Below are 18,415 nucleotides of genomic sequence, written 5' to 3' on the forward strand. Positions count from 1 at the left end.
CTTGCCTAGCTTCATTAGCAACCAAGTTGCCAAAATGTAAGCAAATTCGTATTGGCTCAATTTGAGATTAATTAGTGGTCAAGGCTCAGTTAAAATGCAGGCCTTGCCGTATTTACAACTCAAAGAGTCTGAGAGTGCTGCCTCTTCAGAGAAGAAAAGTTACAGATTGAGTTTACACGAAGTTTCGTCTAAGACAGCTCAGTTCAAGGACGGACATTCGAAGAGTGGGAGAAATGTCAATAGACCGGTGAGTAGTAAAGTGTCTTGCAAACATTGCAGAAACCTGTTAATAAGATTATGAAATAAGCGAAACTTATTAATTTTTTATTTATCAGGGAATGAAAATAAAGTTTTGAACGTTTTTCACCATAGTGTTTTTGAACTTTGTACAATATTGTTGATATACAACAAATTTCTATTAAGCTTTACGTCGACTGATCACATTGAAAATTTTACTAAAATTTAGCCGATGCGAGTCTTGATTGTTCGTCTCGTCCACTGTGGTTGGTGAAAGGGTAAATGTTGCAAATTGTGTGCGCTTTTCTGTACAGCTATAAGATTGGGCATGTTTCTTAAAATCTGCAATGTAGTACTGGAACTTCGTGAAATCAAACCAGTTGACAAATTAATTGTCAACATTCTCACCAAAACTATTTTAATGCTTTAAAATTGTGAAAAAAAAAATTAAACGACAATTCTTTTGGTTTTAAGGTGTGGGTAAAATGAATTTTTGTCATATTTGAAGCTCTTATAATCTAGTTTAATTAGATAAGTATGTCCCACCTTCAGGGTTATTATTTAAATCCAGAACATTCTGTCTGTTGGGTGCTCTTGTTATTTAAATTTTTCTTTCACCCTTTGAGTTTTATTAAAACATACTAATTATATGGCATTCAAGTATTTTTATTTAGAATTCACTTTCTTTCACTTTAATGACTATGCTGTATTATTTCCAAATTTGTGGCTGAGAAAATTACACTGTAGTGTGTGGTGAGCTATAACCTGTGTTTTGATGAACAAGAAAGTAGAATATATGGGCAGATAGCTTAATCTACCCCATCACACTATAGTGGCTGAGGAAGGAGAGTTACCTGCAGAGTTTCTTTCTATAACCTCATCATCCCAGTGGATTATTATTTTGTAAAGTTTTTAGTTTCTGAGGAGATCATTTGTGGTGCTGTTGTTTATGTCTGCTCTATAAGAGATTGCAGATGACGTCAAAGTGTGGTTAAACAGGGAAATGGCACACAAGGTGCAGTAGAGTGTGTCATTTCTATTTTTACAATGGAATCCCGATTTCTCGAACCCTCGGTTTCTCAAGCCTCCTGATATCTCGAACCAAACCTTGTTTCCCTTTGATTCACTTCACTTATAATTTCACCCCCGATTTCTCAAACTCCCAATTTGTTGAACCAATTTGTGTTTCCCCGGGAGGTTCAAGAAATCAGGATTCCACTGTACCTCATTTTGACATCTGCCATGATCTTTTATTACATGACTTGGGCAGTCAGAGGGCCAATAACTAAAATCAACTGATCAAAATGCTCGATTGCCGGTCAATATTCTCTCAGTATTGGACCGGGCACTGTTCCGAATGGTCCCAAATGATACCACACTTGTGTCCCTTTGAACTTCAGTTGTATAATAAATCTCTTATTAACCAAGCTTGCTCAGGACCGTATTGGAAGAATATCGGCCCTCTGTCTTTTTTGTATGGACCTTGCTGCGCTCGGTCCATACTGTCAAGACCTTGGGCCGATATTCTCCCAGTACGGCCCTTGCGCTTGGTTAATAAGATATATTTATTGACCAGGTGGAGGACAACTTGGAGTGGATCAGTTTATAAATTAAGAACAAAGAAAGTTCTCAATGGTGATGTCATCAAAGTGTCTGTCCTTCAATAGCTGATTAATAAGAAGCAATCAGCATGTAAATTCAGCTTATTATGTATTAGTGGTGGTCTTTATTTCTTAGCAAGATAAAAATAATTCTCTTAGGTTACAAACCAAAATTTTAAAAGGTAACAGAGATAAAATGATCATAATAACTTGTAAAAAAAGTCAAAATTCACAATGCCACTTTGTTTAAAAAAATTAGATGATTTACACAAGTATAGATAATAACATATTTTTGAGTGCAATGTAGTGTTGATAAGCACAAGTAAATTTTTCAAAAACAACAAAATTGCACAAGCGAATAGGGTGAGTGCAACTTTTAGTATTTGAAAAATTTACAAGTGCTTATTTTCACCAAATTGCACTTAAAATCATGTTGTCACTTGTTAATGATTTACATGAAAAAAGCATCACAGAGAGTCAAAACAGACAAAATTTTGTGCTATTTGTAGTGTGCACTCATGTTACAACTTTGCACCCATGTTACAACTTTGCACTTGTGTTACAACTTTGTACTCGTGTTCCATGTAAAATGCACTCATTTTCAGCCAATAATCAGACAAGCGTAATTTTTTTCACATGCATTACTAGTATCTTTAAAATGGTTTCAAATAGCTTTGGGGAAATGACACACTTTGTTTCCAAAGCTATATTTGTAATTGTTGACAATTTTATTCCCTCTTTTTACTGCCATTTCAGAGTTGCAGCTGCAATACTAGAATTTTAAGGTGTGCCTTTTGTTCGTCAAGAAACAGTACATGTGCTTGTAAGGCATGACTTTTATATGTAAACTGTGGAGTGAAGGAGGATAGAACAATTTCTTTGTTAAGAGTCTACTTGAAATACTTGTATGACATTAAAGGGAAATCTGAAAGCAATTGGAAGAATTAATAAGAACACAGAAAGCGAGCTTTCAGAACTCTCAGTGCTTTCAGTGTTACAGTACTTCATGGGTTAGACCTTAAGGATATGTTGGGTTTGTTATGAAATTTGATAAATTCCAAAAGTCTGAAGACTGAATTTAAAAATTTTAATATTCACTTAAATTGTGGAGCACTTCATAAGTTACTTTAGATTATCTCAAATGGAAATCACTCCAAATAACCATTCAAACGTAGACTTCTCATGAGTCTGATTTATAATGTTCTTTACTTTCAACTCATGTCCAGGAATATTCAAGGGAGAGCAATGGACTGTTTGAAGGAACAAGTAGCATTTACTTTGGTGATGTTGCACCATATTGCACTCCAGTACAATCACTATCTCCAAGCAAAAGTTTCAGAAGACCAGCAAGGAGGCAGAATCAATCATCTCTTCCAACGTGGCTGGATCCTCTAGGAGTCTGGCTACCAAGTAATAAGGTAGGAACTTTTCACCACCATATACAAACTGAAGGTGAAAACTAGAGCAGTGGGGAAATAGTAACAGTATAAAAGGTCTTTCTTTGAAATATTTTGCAAGGTTGTGCAGATAAATGAAGTCCTAGAATGTTCTGAAGATCTATAATGGGTTGAGGATGTTAAAGCAATGTGAGAGTTTTGCGGTTCAGAATTTTTTTCAGAAGCATTTTGGAAATAGGCACTTAAACTTTGAGCAGTGTTTCTTTAAAGATGTTATATAATTTATTTCAGATAGTTTGGCTTCTGGTTTCTGTAATACTTTTACTGAGTGATTATATACAGTGAAATAAACAAAGACTGAAGTAAGACAATTACAGAAGACAATTTTTTTCTATCTTATATTGCAGAAGACTAACTGTTATGAGACGTTCATAAGAAATGCTGAGCTGTTAAGACGCACCAGTGATATGTTTTTGGTAAGCATGGGGTGCTTATTAGTCCTCAGTGAATTGATCATTCACGCGAACAGCATTTACTTTCAATTTTTTTTTTCGTTTTGTGAGTGTCGAGTTAATGCAAGTATTATTTTTGTAATACTAGTGTCTTTTCTTTTCTTTTCTTTTTTTTTTTTTTCATTTTTAATACAGGATCCCTGTCCACATGTTCCAAGATGCTCCCACGAAAGGACGCTATCCGCTCTTCGACGACAACAACGAAGGTTAAAAATGGAGGAGGATTGGAGGAAGCATGAGGTTTGTTGTTTACAACTCGACTCATTGAAATAAAAATACTTTTAAAAGTGAGAGGCTTTTGGTGAAGGAGAATTAAGGTTTAACTCACTTCTTGCGTCGTGCGAAGTTACCCAACAAAATTACAATTAACGAAATTACAATTAACGAAATACCTGACGAAATTACAAAATGTAATCGTGCAAAGTTACCTAACTCCTCAAAAAAGTAACAAATGTAATCGTGCCGAGTTACTCAACTCTTTAGAAATTACAAGATATTAAATCCGGGTAAGTTAGAAAGATAAACAAACAAACAAACGAACAAAAAAACGAAACAAAACGAAGCAAAAAGAAAAGAGGTAATGCTAAACGAAGAAAGAACAAGGGTTAATAAGATTGGAAAATATTTCTATGGATTCCGAATGACAAACTTGAAAACTTACAGTTCGAACCTCCACAGAACTTTGCCCTAAATAGTTTTTGATTTATTGGATATTTTATTACTTTCTTGTCAGCGCAATATGCGGATTATCGAGAGAATTCAAAAGATTCGTGACATGTGGGATCAGTGGACAAACGAAAGCAAGTCCTTAGAAACAGAGCACGATAATAGACTGAACAACTTCAGGAAGAGCCGAGGTACAGTGTACCATTATTTTAGTCAGACACTTTTTTTCTTTCTTTTTTTTTTTTGTAAACCAAAGCCAAAGAAAAGGTCACGAGAGCCAATGAGGACTTAAAGGCTACAAAGGAACGGGGAAAGGCAAGTTATTCTGTCACGACGAGGTTCAGCTTTACTTCTCCTCGTGATTGGTCGAGGTGGCGCGAAGTTCCCAACTAATCTCAGAGCGAAGTGATATGATTACTTTCAACACCCAGCTGATAATCCCTCCAGCAGACAGAGACGCGGGCGTAATAGTACCAAGACCCTAGCCTGCGAGAAGGCTCTCGTTGGCACCGCGGCCTGAGGATCTCGAACTGGCTTGCTTTCCTTGGTCTACGAGGGGTTAACCACGACAGCTTGCAGACCTTCCGCGGGGCTCTGCGAGACTGTGTGATGCTTGGGAAGTAGCGTCAGTAGGCTGCCAAGGTTCTTACTTAGTGCACTTTGTAAAACAAAGATGATGCTACTATTGTACCTTTCGATTATAATAATCCCCTCAGTTTAGTCTTGGGTGTTTCGTGTACTTTTATAATGATTACCTTCTCTTCCTTTGTATTTAACAACAGATGGCTACATCGACCCAGATGAAATTATTAAAAGGAAAAGAGAAGAAAGAATAGAACACGAAAAACTAATACGCCTCGAGCAGGCTAAAAGGAGGGAAGAAAAATTATCCAAGCAACGTTTTAAACTTCCTAAAATAGTTGTTTCTCAGTACGAGGAGCCAGAAACATCTCCATGCTCTCGACCACAAAGCCTTACAAATGAGAGACAGAGTGTGTTACCAAGTTTGGTAGACATTCCGAGTGGTCTTCAAAATAGAATCGATAAAGGAAATGATGAAAGCGAGGTGGAGCCCCAGGTTAGCAAAGGAGATTCTCTTGAGGTGCCCGAGTTAGAGAGCAGTAGCCAAGAACGGTATTATTTTGAGAATGTACCACGGGCTGAAGAGCAAGTCGATACGATGTTGCCTGAACTTGAGCAGCAAGTTCCTACAAAGGTTGACTCTATACCTACAAAGGATGTTACAGACTCTATACAACAAGCAATAAAATGCAATGTTGAAACGGTGGAAGGAAAGAATGCGAAAACCTTACTAGAGGATAACAATGGTGCGCAGTTGAATGTAAAAATAGAACTTGAAAGTGATGTAGTTTCGGAAAGTGTTGATACAAAAGTTGTTGAACAGAGTGCGTTAAATACAGAAAAAGAAACAGCGGACACGGACAAGTCTCACGAACAGCAAAAGGAAAATATTAATTCAGTCAACATAAGTAACACAGAGGAGCTTGTAGAGACAAAACAAGCTAACGAAACAGTAGAGCTTGATAGTATAGCAAGTCTTGAAGCAAAGGAACAACCTCAAGAGGAGGAAAGTCAAGGTAGAGTCAACAAGAAGGAACTAAGTGAGCACGGTGAAGACACAGAACAAGCAAACGAACTGCAAATGAACTTTCTTGCACCTCCAAGTATACCATTACTGGCTGGTGAGAATGATGGCTCTGATAATACTTCTATATCTGATGCGGATGATACAGGTAATGATGTAGTTGAGTTGACCATTAAAGGCTCTTGAGTCGGTTTCTTGATTCATCAAACATTGTCGATAATCAGGAGGAAACCTTTGAGGAAAAGTTGCCGAGGAGAAGAAACATACCAAACAGGAGAGAAGAAACCAAAGGGGAACCAAACGGAAACAAGGATGCAAAACATCTTATCTTAAAGTTCTCAAGATCCGCCAACGGCCATGTATTTCTTGAATCATTTCTTTTTTTTTCTTTTTTTTCTTGCAATGTCTTAGAAGGTTCAGTTAAGAATCCTTTCCTTGTCTGCATTTCCTCTACCCTATCCAACTCTCGACTAGACTAACGCACGTTCATCAGTTTTTGGTGTGGTCAGCAATGCAGTTTTTATTTATAAAACTTTTCTTGTTAGTGTATTGTTAATTGTCTTTTCACACTCTTAATTGATGTGCTTGTTTTAGCTTCTTTGATGGGGGCATTTATTCCTGTCGCACTGGGCGTTGGTAGTGGCTTAATAACCAATGATGCCATGCGAGCCTCGTCCGTATTGGATCGTTACCATGTCCCCAGCCAGGCGCGGCTGAATAATACCAAACAGGGGAAAAACAGTGGAGCTTGGAAACCAAAAATTAATAACAAAAAGCAGTACTTAGAGGTGGACCTTGGAGCTTTAACGCTCGTTTCTCAGGTTTGTGTGTGTTTTTTACAGTTCTTGTAACGATTAGTAACGGATTTCGTAGATGAATAACAATTCAGTGAACCTTTAAAGAGGATACGTTCTTCTACGTAATTTAGGTTGCCACTCAAGGTTATCCCACAGCCAGCGGTGTTAAGATACACAAGAAAGATAAATGTTGGGTGGAGTCGTACGTTCTCGCCTTCAGCACAGATGGCTCAAATTGGCAACAGTACACCGAGGATGGCGTTGTCAAGGTAATAATTGACTATAGGAGTCTCCATGTAAGAGCCAGATACCTAAATTGAGCTGCCAGGCTGTGCCTGAGAGTTCACTCTTACATTCTTGTACTTTTTAATTGATAGTGATCCACCTGAACTTTATCCAGTTGGATTTAAGTTATAATACATTGTACAATACATTTTAAAAAATTGCATGATTTAAAAGAATGCTTACGCTATAGGAGACTTTTTGCATGTTTACATATAGCCTTATCTAAGCACGAGGGATGCAAACCCTACAGTGCGTCTCGCAAATCCGCTCGTGGTTAGCTTAGGCTGTGTGAACATGGGAAAAAAAATCATCTGTTGGTTTTATGGAATATAGATCGCATGGTAAAGAACAAGAATGCCGAGAAGAGGCGGCGTAAATGTTTTAAAAAATAAAAATGGGTTCTAAAATAGAGAAGTAGGTTTTTCGTTTTATCACGAGCGTGGGACAAACAAAATATTCTGAGACTCCATGAGAAATCGACATTCTAAACTATTTTGATTGTTTCATTCTTCACTTGTTTTGCAGCCCTCAGTCATGATTTCATTAAAATTAAACAGCTTGGTAACAGAAAATTGCTAAACAATGGCAGGTATTTTAACATTACCTTCTTAACCTACAGTGACATAGTAGTTCAAGCATTTCAGTTACTTTTAAGTTACGCGTATTTGTTTTACTATGTTTAGTGTTTAAAATTTTAAAACCAACTACTAAAACAGGGATATGTAAAGCATTCTAAACGTAATTAACCAATAACTAAAAGAAAAGAAAGAAAACACGATTGGCAGATATTGAGAGTCTGGATGGGGTTAACTGACGACTGACAAATGGCCAAAATTTTAACTGAAAACTGACAAATCGCTGAAAATCTAACTGACAACTGACAACTGACAACTGACATTAGTGGTGGACTTTTACAGATAGCTTACAAAAGACCGGATCGCCCTAAATATCCTAAAAACTGGATAGAAAATAACGACAGATATATTTTGTCCAATAAAAGTAGGTTTTTTAATTACATATCAGTAGGAGTATCAGCAGAGTGTCATATTTCGTGAATAATCACCGCATGGACCATCCACATCATGGTCATGATGTCACATATCGGGTCTATGATCTTTGATACCCAATTCGATCGTCACCTTTCGCGATGGCCATCAGTGCTGGTTGTTAAAAGCTATTGTAAGCTTTTATCGAATTGATTCGGAAACGCCATTTGAGCGTCACAGAAGCCGCATTCCTATCAGTGATGTAAACACCGCACTGGCGTTGAAAAAGCACCTTATTTCGTTCCCTGGTCTAACAGAGTTGTCCAGTAAGTATGGCCTAGGAGATTTTGATGTTGAACTTTACCACATGGCTCGAATTTTCTCAAGCTTAGAAGTTGAACTATTTCTAAAGAACAACTCGGGGTCTTAAGCTTGTAAAGCCGGAAATCAAAAGACTTTGAATTTGAAGACAGGCTAGGATAGCGTTCATTGACTCAGGAGACTCTGTCCTTCTGAGAAAAGCTTTAAAACCTTGATGGGCTCTAGTCAGAAAGCAGCAAGTCATGGAACGGATAAAACGTGTTCTTACACGTTCGCAAGTTCGTGGCATCTGTTCTATGGAGAAGACTTTGAAATACATATATATGAACTGCGGTTATGAAACGTATATGTGCACGATCCTTCCCAGTAAAGCACTATTTAAGCAATAGTGAAAATCAGACCTGAAAAAAGTTCAGGCCTGTACGGGACTCGAACCACTGACCTCTGCGATACTAGTGCAGCGCTCTACCAATTGAGCTAACAAGCCAACTGTCATCTACGGGTTTATGTCAACTATCATCTACGGGTTTATGTCGAATTAATTTGATGGCCTGCTCCCAGTTGGCTTGTTAGCTCAATTGGTAGAGCGCTGCACTAGTATCGCAGAGGTCAGTGGTTCGAGTCCCGTACAGGCCTGAACTTTTTTCAGGTCTGATTTTCACTATTGCTTAAATAGTGCTTTACTGCGAAGGATCGTGCACATATACGGAGAAGACTTTGTTCGTATCGAATGTTGCTACAGGTTGCTTTAAACTAGCATTGGGACTCAGTGGTACTGTGTCGTTCTTACAGTCCTTGGAAGTCTCTAGAACAGTTTTGGTCTCAGAACCCAAAGCATAGAGAAAGCACGCATGTCTCTTCAAGATGCCGCAGACAAAGTATCGCAAAGACCGTTTCTGAGGTGAAACAACGGTATAGTATAAAGGAAACCACAGCAACCAATGACCCTAAATAAACTTTGTCTAATAAAACTCGAGTCTCACTAAAACTTCTCGAAGGAATGCGCCGCCTGCACAACAGCATAGTTTCAATTAGCAACGATTATCTCGAAGACATTGAATTGTGCACATTACTCACAACAGCTGTGGAGAATCTACAGGCAGTTTCCCATTTTAGGCACGAGACTTTCACCGCATTGTTCTCAAGACTTTGGGATAATTACCAAGGAGTCGCTGAAGAGAGTAACAAAATGAGCAGCCAAGTATTTTACTCATGAAAAATCCCACTATCCTGTCCCTCAGACCAGCACGGAGTTTGCAAATGTCAATTTTATGCGACCTCTGCCTTCAGAAGAAATCAACCCCGAGACTGAAAGTGTTATGAAAGAATTTGCGGAGAAGTAACGTCCCTCGAGGCAAAGGACAGTTCGGGTGGAAACTATGAAGGACAAGGAAGGGGCTTTACCACCGGCCGTCTACACGAAGCAACAAGATTCCACCAAAGTGGACTTGTTAGCCGGGTTAGGGAATGATTTTCAGCCAGTAGGGCTCAGCAGCGACAAAGGAGCTGACTGTATCGTTGAAGTGGAAGTTGCTGAGGTGCAAGCATATGCAGACGAATATCACACGGACTCAGAGGACGACCAGTTCACGCCCATTTTCGCTTGGATTTCTAAGATAAGCTTACAGTAGATATCTGTAATAACCTAATTGGAAAGTAGACAAAGGAACATTCCTTTCCGCCGGATCATTTCATCGGAGTCAATCGCAATCGACGCATTATAAAACAAAACATAAAAACATAATATTGTGCTTGAGGGCTCTTCACAGGTTTGTTTTCCTTTTGAAGATCTTCTTTCTAAATTTTGACCGGCTGAGGTTGAAAAGAAATGTTGCAATTTTGCGCACGGGCGTACAGAAGTTTGTGTGCAGAAGAGTGATAATTTAACTTAAACACCCTTCAAACAAAGACTGAAAGTCACTTGGGATATCTTGGAATTACTTTATTCCAGAATTGAGAAAAAGGAGCTCTTACTTTATCAATTTTCGACTTAATTTTTTAATTTATGCTATATGTGCCTTTTTGGCATAAAATAGGGTCGGAAAGCAATAATTAACTCGCCGAGTTAATTATTAACAGTCATTTAACTGACAACTGACAGATGGCCTAAAAAACAACTGAGAACTTTCCGCCTTGTATTCGAAGCTGAAGTTAATATACAGAATTTTAAAGTAAGAAACCTTGCGAGAGATCATCCTTGGCTGAGCTAAATACATAAATCTCTGTTTCATTATATTCATTTTAAATTACTTATATCATAGGATTTTGCACAATTTTAAAGGGGTTCATTCAGACCGAACTAATTTATCTGTCGAGATTTTAGTTACGTCTTAGATTGACATACATTGTAGAGTTTTGCTGAATTGTGTGGGTTTACTTGTGTCCCCGCTGGTAATATATATAGTACGATCACTTTTCATTGCAGGTTTTCAACGGGAACAGAGACAACAACACGATTGCTATTAATAGCATTAAAAATCCAGTGGAAGCAAGATTTGTTCGGTTTATACCACAGTCTTGGAAAAACAGCATTGCAATGAGAGTAGAAGTATACGGAGAAGTTACAGGTGCATTTATTTTAGAATTTTATTTAATTTTATCATTATCATATTTTCTATCGAAGTTGCGAACACCATTTGTCAGTGTCGCAAACGAAGCGCGGAGAATTGAGATACATAGAGATGCAAAAGGAGCACTCATGTTGGTCATGCTTGATTTCTTGTCATTCTTGGTGTGTCAGGAGCGGGTTGCAAAGGAATCGAGTTGTTCAGTGAATCTGTCCAAGATGGTTTGAAAACGCTTGTTTGCTAAAAAAAAGATCAAGTCCCTGGCCTGTACAATTACCTTGTATTATTTTTTTTTATATTGACCCTTATTTTTTTATATTGATCCTTTACACCCTAACGTTAGTATCTATATTCTTCCTACTGATCTCTGTACATTTCCTAAGGTGATGACAAGGAGAATTTTTTTTTTTACCTTTTTTCTTGTGACCTGAATGAGTAATTCAGGGGTGACTTCGTAAAGAGAACTTAGAATAGATGCTGGTCGCTCTCAGGGGTGAAATAGCGTAGCTTCACCAGTTTCTGGATTATGATTTTTATAGGAAATATAGCAACTTTTTCTTAGAGAAGAAGAATAAATTTTCCTTGTCTTAACTAATGGACAATTAATTAAAATAAAAGCAGGAAGGAGTTTGACTGTCAAATTTTGGCACCGCTGATTACTCGAAAGGAAAGCGTCTTCACTGTAATTGGCTAAAAGATAAGTGATGATTGTTTTGTGAGTGTAATAGAAAGGCGAGCAAAACAATTAAACGAACATATTAGAAGATCGTTATGAAATCATTAAGTGCTTTGCAATCGTTGGCATCTTCGTTTGCATTTTAGAGCCTGACTTGGCACGAACCTCTCCATCTTCGCTACTTGAAGAAGAGCAAGACAGAGAGAGAGACTTAGTCCACGAAGTTATTTTAGAGGAAGAGGAGCAACCAGACCTTGAGAAATTTGTTTGTGGCGCTGAAAACAAGGAGGTGTTGGTGGAACAGGAAGTTTGGGAAGAGGAAACTGTGCATTCAGTTGTGGAAACAGCTTCACAGATTCAAAGCAGAGGTAAGTGCTGGAGTTAAAGTTTTTATTAAGAACATGAGTTGACAAGAGATTTAGGACCTTGATAGTGTGAATGAAGGCTTTTCTGTTTGTGTTTCGTTTGAGGAAAGGTGCATTGCCTTGCCTAGAAAAATTTTAAGCGTTGTTGCTTCCGGGATAACTACGCTGATATATGTTGAAACCGAAAGAAACTGCAATTAAACTCCCTAAAGGTTAGTTGCAGTTTTAAGGTCACTATAGTTTACTCTTTTTTTTTTTTCATTCTTTATCGTACTCTAAATGAGCCAATTTACTACATGACCGTCTTGAAAATGTAGTCTGAATTATTTTATTTTCTAATTAGCATTATGTGCCAATGCTCCACATCCTGGGTCATCCCCGATGCTTACTGATTTAATTCTATTCATGTTGATGTTCTTTTTAACTAATCAAGCGACTCTTCTGTAGTTTCCCACACGCCTAAGTTGATTTTTCATTACGTGCCGGATAGAAAAGATTGTGTAGTAGCGCCTTTAAGGAACACGTTTGATCATTGTGGATTAAGATGCAAACTGACTTCAGCTTTTCAGTGGTACTTTCGGCAGAAGTAGCCGCTAAACACACAAATTTCTTAGTGACTAAAAAGGTGGCGGAAATCAATTGTAAGCTACTTTTTCGTTCGTGACCCAATAGTGGCTTTGATGAACCCTATCGTAGGTTCCGTTTGGTCAGCGTCTTTTTATGACCTAAGTCCTACAAAGTACCTACAACTGAGTGTCATTTCGACCGAGGATCAGTAACAATGATTGAACCAGCGGATATGATAGAGAAAGAGTTTTTTGAGGAAGCTTCTGTCGAAGTTGATTTGTGACGCTTGAAAACATTTTTTTTTTTTAATCTGGTTAAGTTTGCGGTTATCATCTCAAATATAACTTTGGTCTTTAAGTATAGTCTTTCTTTTCTGGCTCGACGAGCCGGCAAGATGAACGAATCTTGTGTTCTGACTGGCTATCCGAACGGGCAAGACTGGTTATCGCTCCATAAATACTTGAATTTATCGTTACCTCGAGCTTGACTTTCAAAAAAGCACATTTGTTTTCCTCTTCGCTTTAAAAGACTTAAAAGTGTAGAAAAAATGGTAGCTTTCATAACATATGTGAGCAGCGAAAAGCAACTATGGTCTCGGATGTTGTACAATTTACTAATCTTTTCCTCCTTTCTTTTTGCTAAGTGGCTATCGTATCCAAGAGTTCATCAGTGGACCTTTCTCTGCAAGGTGAAAAGGTGCGTCCTTTGCTAAGTGCAAGGTTTCAGTCATAAAACAGAGAGTACGCGTTGACAATTGATATAATTTTTCACAATTTTTAGGTCTAGATATGAAGTAAGGTAAAAATTGATTCTAGTTGTCAATGGTGGAGCAGGGGAGGTTGGATTAGGGCTAGAAGGAATTGTGATGGAAGGGTGACCTCAGAAGCCGTGCATTGTAATGTTGCATTCAGCCAGTAAAGATAATCTGACAATCAGGCAGTTTCCAGGATTGTTGAACCACGATACGATTTTGTGTCTTTAACAAGTTTAATACTCCATTGTTTCAGCAGTCACCTAAAACCAAACGAAAATCCAAGAAGCCAAAACCGGAGAAACAGGAAGAAAACGAAGAAAAGAGGAAAAAGAAAAAGAAAAAAAAGATGAAGAAGATAGCGAAAGAAAAGAAAGTGAAAGCACTCAGTGAATCCAGTCTTTCTCTGTTGGAAGAGGCCGAGGAGGAGGAAGAGGGAGCTTCGTCCCAAGACGAGCAAGAGGAAGAAGAAGAGGAAGAAGAACCTCACAGAATCTCACCAATCGTCCCTGAAATACCCAAGAGACCAGGTACAAATCGCCTTTTAACCATGTGCGTTTCCTGCCTTTTTTTAACTCACGCATGATTTTACCACTGATGTATTATTTAAGCAATTTAAAACGCATCCAGACTTTATTTGATGTATTCTATGAACCTTTAAAAATTGATCGCTTAAGTTAATCTTGATTTTATTATTCTAGCAAAGAGTTGTGCCCCAAACTCCATGGGACCTTCAAGTTTAAAAAAGCTAGAATTTCCTGGGCTACTGATGAAACTGGGTAACGGAAAAATCTTACTCCAAGGGTTATTTCAAGGCTGAAATATAAGATATAAGATACAATGTTAAGCTGTCTGAGTTAGCATTTGAGAGGTATTTACGTAGTCGCTTGTCATTTGTACCCTTCGGTATGTTTTCCTTAGTAGGCCATTACTGATGTGTTCCGTAACTTTTTAATTCAATTTCTCTTCATCTTTTGTCCCCAGAGAGCGTAACTCGGATGCCACCACCTCCTAAGCGTAGCCTCAGCATGTTTCCAGTGAGGAAAGAAAGCTCTCAAGAGCCGACTAAACCAGTCAGGCAACGTGCGCAGACAGATGACAGCATTCGCAACGAGCTGATGCGTCAGCAGCTGGCGGAGGACAGGAGAAAGAAATTACTGGCAGCCACGGGAAAATCAAAGAGAAACATTCAAGTGCTGAGCCCTGTGTTTGATAATTATGGTGATTCTGCTCATTTGGGTGGGTAGTTTGCCTTATTTTGGCAGATTGTGAATTTTCAAAAAAACCGAAGTCTTTTCAAAGCGATCTAATATTTTGAACCAGCAGAACAGAGAGCAGTAACTGTAAGCAGGGCGGATTTGATCCAAACTAATCAAGTTCTCGAGGAAAAAAATCCCGCTGAATAAAACACAAGAATTTAACACACTCAGTCCAAAGGAAAACACTGCATGCGAGTTAGGCGTTAATTCTTATTCTTCGTACATGTGTCTCTCCTCACTTGAAATATCCATCTACGTCTCACCTACCCGGTAGCTGCCCTCTCTTTGACTCGAAAATTTCGTGGAGAATCTGGAAATGCAAGGTTTATCTCTTTCTTACTTTTCTGTTGCTTAGACAGAAATTCGTAGGAATCAGTTCCGAGCAGAAATTTCAGTCATCTCAAGCCAAAGAAATTTGCGCATGTCACGGTCTAGTTTTCTATAAATGCTATTGTGTTTGGTCCTCTAAGCGAACATTCTTTCGTTCCCTGCGATTAACACTCTAGACTCCGGATCGAAAGATCTCCCCTTCGATCCTTGGCCAGGTTGACTGTCTTGTATTCTTGGACACAATGCGGTGTCTCTCTGTGCGTATGAGAAACCGGGGGTTTAGGGGTCAAGGGGTAGGCTACTTGAAATAAGTTACTTGGATAAATATTATTATTAAAAACTGGATCATTGGATAATGCAATTCAAGACTTTTTATTGACTTAACCATTATGGTATATGAGCTGATATACCATAATCTAATATCTGTACTTTGTAACATCTGGTTTCTTCTTACAAAATATAGTCGAGAAGATTTGTCTAATATCTTGGGGGCGTTTTTCAGTTTATAATAAAGCAATTATTCCACTGGTGCTTGTTGGATATGAGATGATAGATAGCCAACGAGGCGCTACGCGCTACGCGCCTCGTTGGCTATCTATCATCTCATATCCAACGCGCGCTCGTGGAATAATTGTTAATTATTATATTATTATTGTTATTATTATTATTATTATTATTATTATTATACTATTATTGAATAAGAAACCCCTTAAGCCCTCCTAGGGCTGAGATGAATCAAAATATTGCTTTACGTCCATTTAGTTATATACCTATTTTCCTTGCAGATGACTTTCTTTCAAAGTATTGCATCATAAGCGAAGGACAAGCTAATTACTACCGTCGAATTTTCAGATCCGTAAGTATGATAATTTTGTCTCACACCCGCGGAGACCCGTCAATTGTAGTTTCCTTTTCAAGAGGTTGTAGCTCCTGAAACTTCAAGCTCACAGCCAATTTTCACAATGCTTAAGTGTAACCTGCCTGTTTCATCTGGTTAAAGTAAGTATGTTTTATACAGACCAGATAAAAGAGTTCGATTCAATCATCGAAATAAATGACTCCCGTAGGATTGTTGATTTTAATAAGACATCTTTTTTTATTTATTTCTGTAGTTTGATGAAGACAAGGATGGATTTCTGTTTCCCGAAGATCTCCTTGAAGCCCTTGAAAGCGTTAATTCAAACCTGCTTTCGGATTCTCATATCAGTTACATTTACCGAGTAAGTAATAATTTATCTCACGGAACGTTTATAAAGGGGAACCCACGTTGAGTGGATACCCTGTGTTAAACGTACGATAACCAGAGTTCTGTGGGTGGTAGTACTCTACTTGTCCAGCTAGTTCGTGTTTCAAATGCGCTTCTAGCGTTACTGATAATCATCCAATGGTATTGTCCAAGAAAGGGCAAGCTTATTTTTTAGTTTCAAGTGGGCCCGATGCTGATTTTCGTATCCTTCTTTACTTTTTTCTAGGTACTAGAATTGTGTGATTGCAGCCTGGACTCTGGAGTGGATTTGAAGTTATTTTCCGTGATTGCTGCATTTTCTCAACGCGTCGCAGTGTTAGAGTACGTAGCTTTATATTACTTTTAAATTCTATCGTTCCGAATCTTATTTATTCTCATATCGTTACTATTTAGTAAAATTGAATTTACTCATAAGGTATGCAAAAATTTTATTCCTCAGTGAATTTGCAAAAATATTGATTTCAAAGTTGGATTTCAGAGAATTGGATTTCAAATTGCAGAAAGCAAAGGTATGACAGAGGATTGGTGGGAGTTCTTTAGAATAGTTAAAAGTTAGAGTACGTAAGAATCAAGAGTAATTTTCTGGCGGATGTTATTTTGACTTTATTTTGTGCTAGAAGCAAATGTGTGCAATCTGTTGGCATGCTCAGAAATGCTGCCCCGCGTGGTGATAAGACGAGAATACTGTTTCCTGAATAAACTGAGAGTTGTGCAAATCAAAGGTCTGCCGCTTCCAAAAAATTCATGGTATTAACGTTTTAACTTTTCTTTTTAGCGGCTGTTTCTGTGCTACGTTGACGAAGCAACTAAGACCATCTCGCTTGAGGAGCTCATGTTGGGACTTACGGCTGGTGGTCTGTCAGATGATCAGAAAGAACAAACCATGAAAATCCTCGGCAAGACGGCCTGTTTGGACTACCTGGACTTTTTAACATACATTCCGTTGTTCATTCACATTCATGATCATATTCTACAAGATCCGCTGGGAACTGTTGTTTACAGAAGTATGTTGACAGTTTAGAGATCGCATGTGGTATTTGTCCTATAGACGGTCATGATTTGACTTCCATGGTTTTCCTCAACCAATCAGGAAACGCCAGCCCAAAGTGATATTATTGGTACAAATCATTCTAAATCGCATGAAATGGTTTCGGACTTAATAGCTGGCTATATCGCGGTCATTCCGCCCTGGTTCGTCCATAGAGTTGTTCACAACGAGTTCTCCACAACGAGCGCAGTAGAAGAGTACCCATCGTCCTTCGTACTCCCTTGCTTCCCTCGTTTACTGCACTAGTTATGAACCCAACAGGGGAACATTCAGCTTCCAACGTCTTCAGCCGACATCTTGTGGTCATTTAATTCTCGCAGATGGATTCGTTGCGTGACTTTCTCAGTCAACAGCAAAGAACCTATCGCTCAGTGTAACAGTGATACCTCGTTCCTGAAGGAGATAACACTGTGGGATATCAGTTTGCTAGTTCATTTTGGGAACATTTTTAGTTGCTTTATTTTAGCACTGTTTTGGGACTTTTCATCATAGCTACGTTGGAAAACGTTCACCACTTAGCTCTACTAAATTTGGTTTTCCTACGATACCCTCAACAGTTAACTTTGAATTGAATAGGATGAATGTATTCAAAGTAAATTGCGAAATTTGGTAGGGTTGATAAGAGCTGAGGTTTAATTTATAATTATTTATATGAAAAATTTCTCATTTTGGGATTTCCCCCGGAACAAAATCTTCCTTTGGTAAATCAAAAATACATAATTTTTCACTGTGGACATTCTTCTACTCTCTAAAGATATCAAAAAGTGTATTTAAGAACACACAAGGTGTCAATAGGACAAAGCAAATCAAAGAAGTGTTCTGCTTGTTGAACATTAAAGTGCTGACTTTTGTGTGTATTTGGATAAATTATAAGGGGGCGAATTCCTATTCAGCCGTTGTTCTGCCCGTGGTCAGTCCTGCCCCTTCTCAAAGACTCCTAACACACCGCTATGTGGAACTAAATGATTTCCAAACTAAACTGATGCGACACATATCATCCCTGAGAAAAAATCGCTGAGAACGAAATCGTTTTCATTTGGTGCAAATTACTGGGCTAGGGGGACAAGGATTCTGTATCATCTGAGTTGACAAATCTTTTATCACAAATCCTATATTTGAAACGATGCAAGTAACCTACTGGAAATCATTTACCCCCTCGACATGTCTCTCCCAAAAAACTCGTTCACGACCTCTCAGT

The 18,415-nt window shown here is 38.3% G+C and overlaps 1 protein-coding gene across 2 annotated transcripts; it reads left to right on the forward strand.

Annotated features, from left to right (window-relative positions):
* The first annotated feature begins 2 nt into the window (after nt 1-2).
* Nucleotides 3-18,072, forward strand: LOC111331165 (uncharacterized). Of its 2 annotated transcripts, none has more exons than XM_022936223.2 (18): nt 3-247; nt 3,065-3,256; nt 3,643-3,711; nt 3,883-3,987; nt 4,481-4,604; nt 5,196-6,167; nt 6,614-6,840; nt 6,948-7,085; nt 10,834-10,975; nt 11,798-12,019; nt 13,227-13,279; nt 13,591-13,864; nt 14,319-14,573; nt 15,709-15,779; nt 16,036-16,143; nt 16,396-16,490; nt 16,609-16,678; nt 16,945-18,072. In XM_022936223.2, the coding sequence occupies exons 1-18, from the start codon at nt 95-97 to the stop codon at nt 17,188-17,190; spliced, it is 3,516 nt and encodes a 1,171-aa protein (XP_022791958.1). In that variant the 5' UTR covers nt 3-94; the 3' UTR covers nt 17,191-18,072. The 2 variants fall into 2 exon arrangements, with proteins under 2 accessions (XP_022791958.1, XP_022791959.1); XM_022936224.2 differs by having other exon boundaries at nt 13,594-13,864.
* The last annotated feature ends 343 nt before the right edge of the window (nt 18,073-18,415 follow it).

This window comes from Stylophora pistillata, chromosome 1 (assembly GCF_964205215.1).
Source record: "Stylophora pistillata chromosome 1, jaStyPist1.2, whole genome shotgun sequence".
Lineage (NCBI taxonomy): Eukaryota > Metazoa > Cnidaria > Anthozoa > Scleractinia > Pocilloporidae > Stylophora > Stylophora pistillata.

What these genes read in the sequence shown, in the direction of transcription:
- LOC111331165 (XM_022936223.2), top strand. Translation starts at nt 95, where the DNA reads ATGCAGGCCTTGCCGTATTTACAACTCAAAGAGTCTGAGAGTGCTGCC. An exon ending in TTCACAGATTCAAAGCAGAG is followed by an intron (nt 12,020 to 13,226) that starts GTAAGTGCTGGA and finishes CTTTTTGCTAAG; the next exon opens with TGGCTATCGTATCCAAGAGT. An exon ending in ATATCAGTTACATTTACCGA is followed by an intron (nt 16,144 to 16,395) that starts GTAAGTAATAAT and finishes ACTTTTTTCTAG; the next exon opens with GTACTAGAATTGTGTGATTG.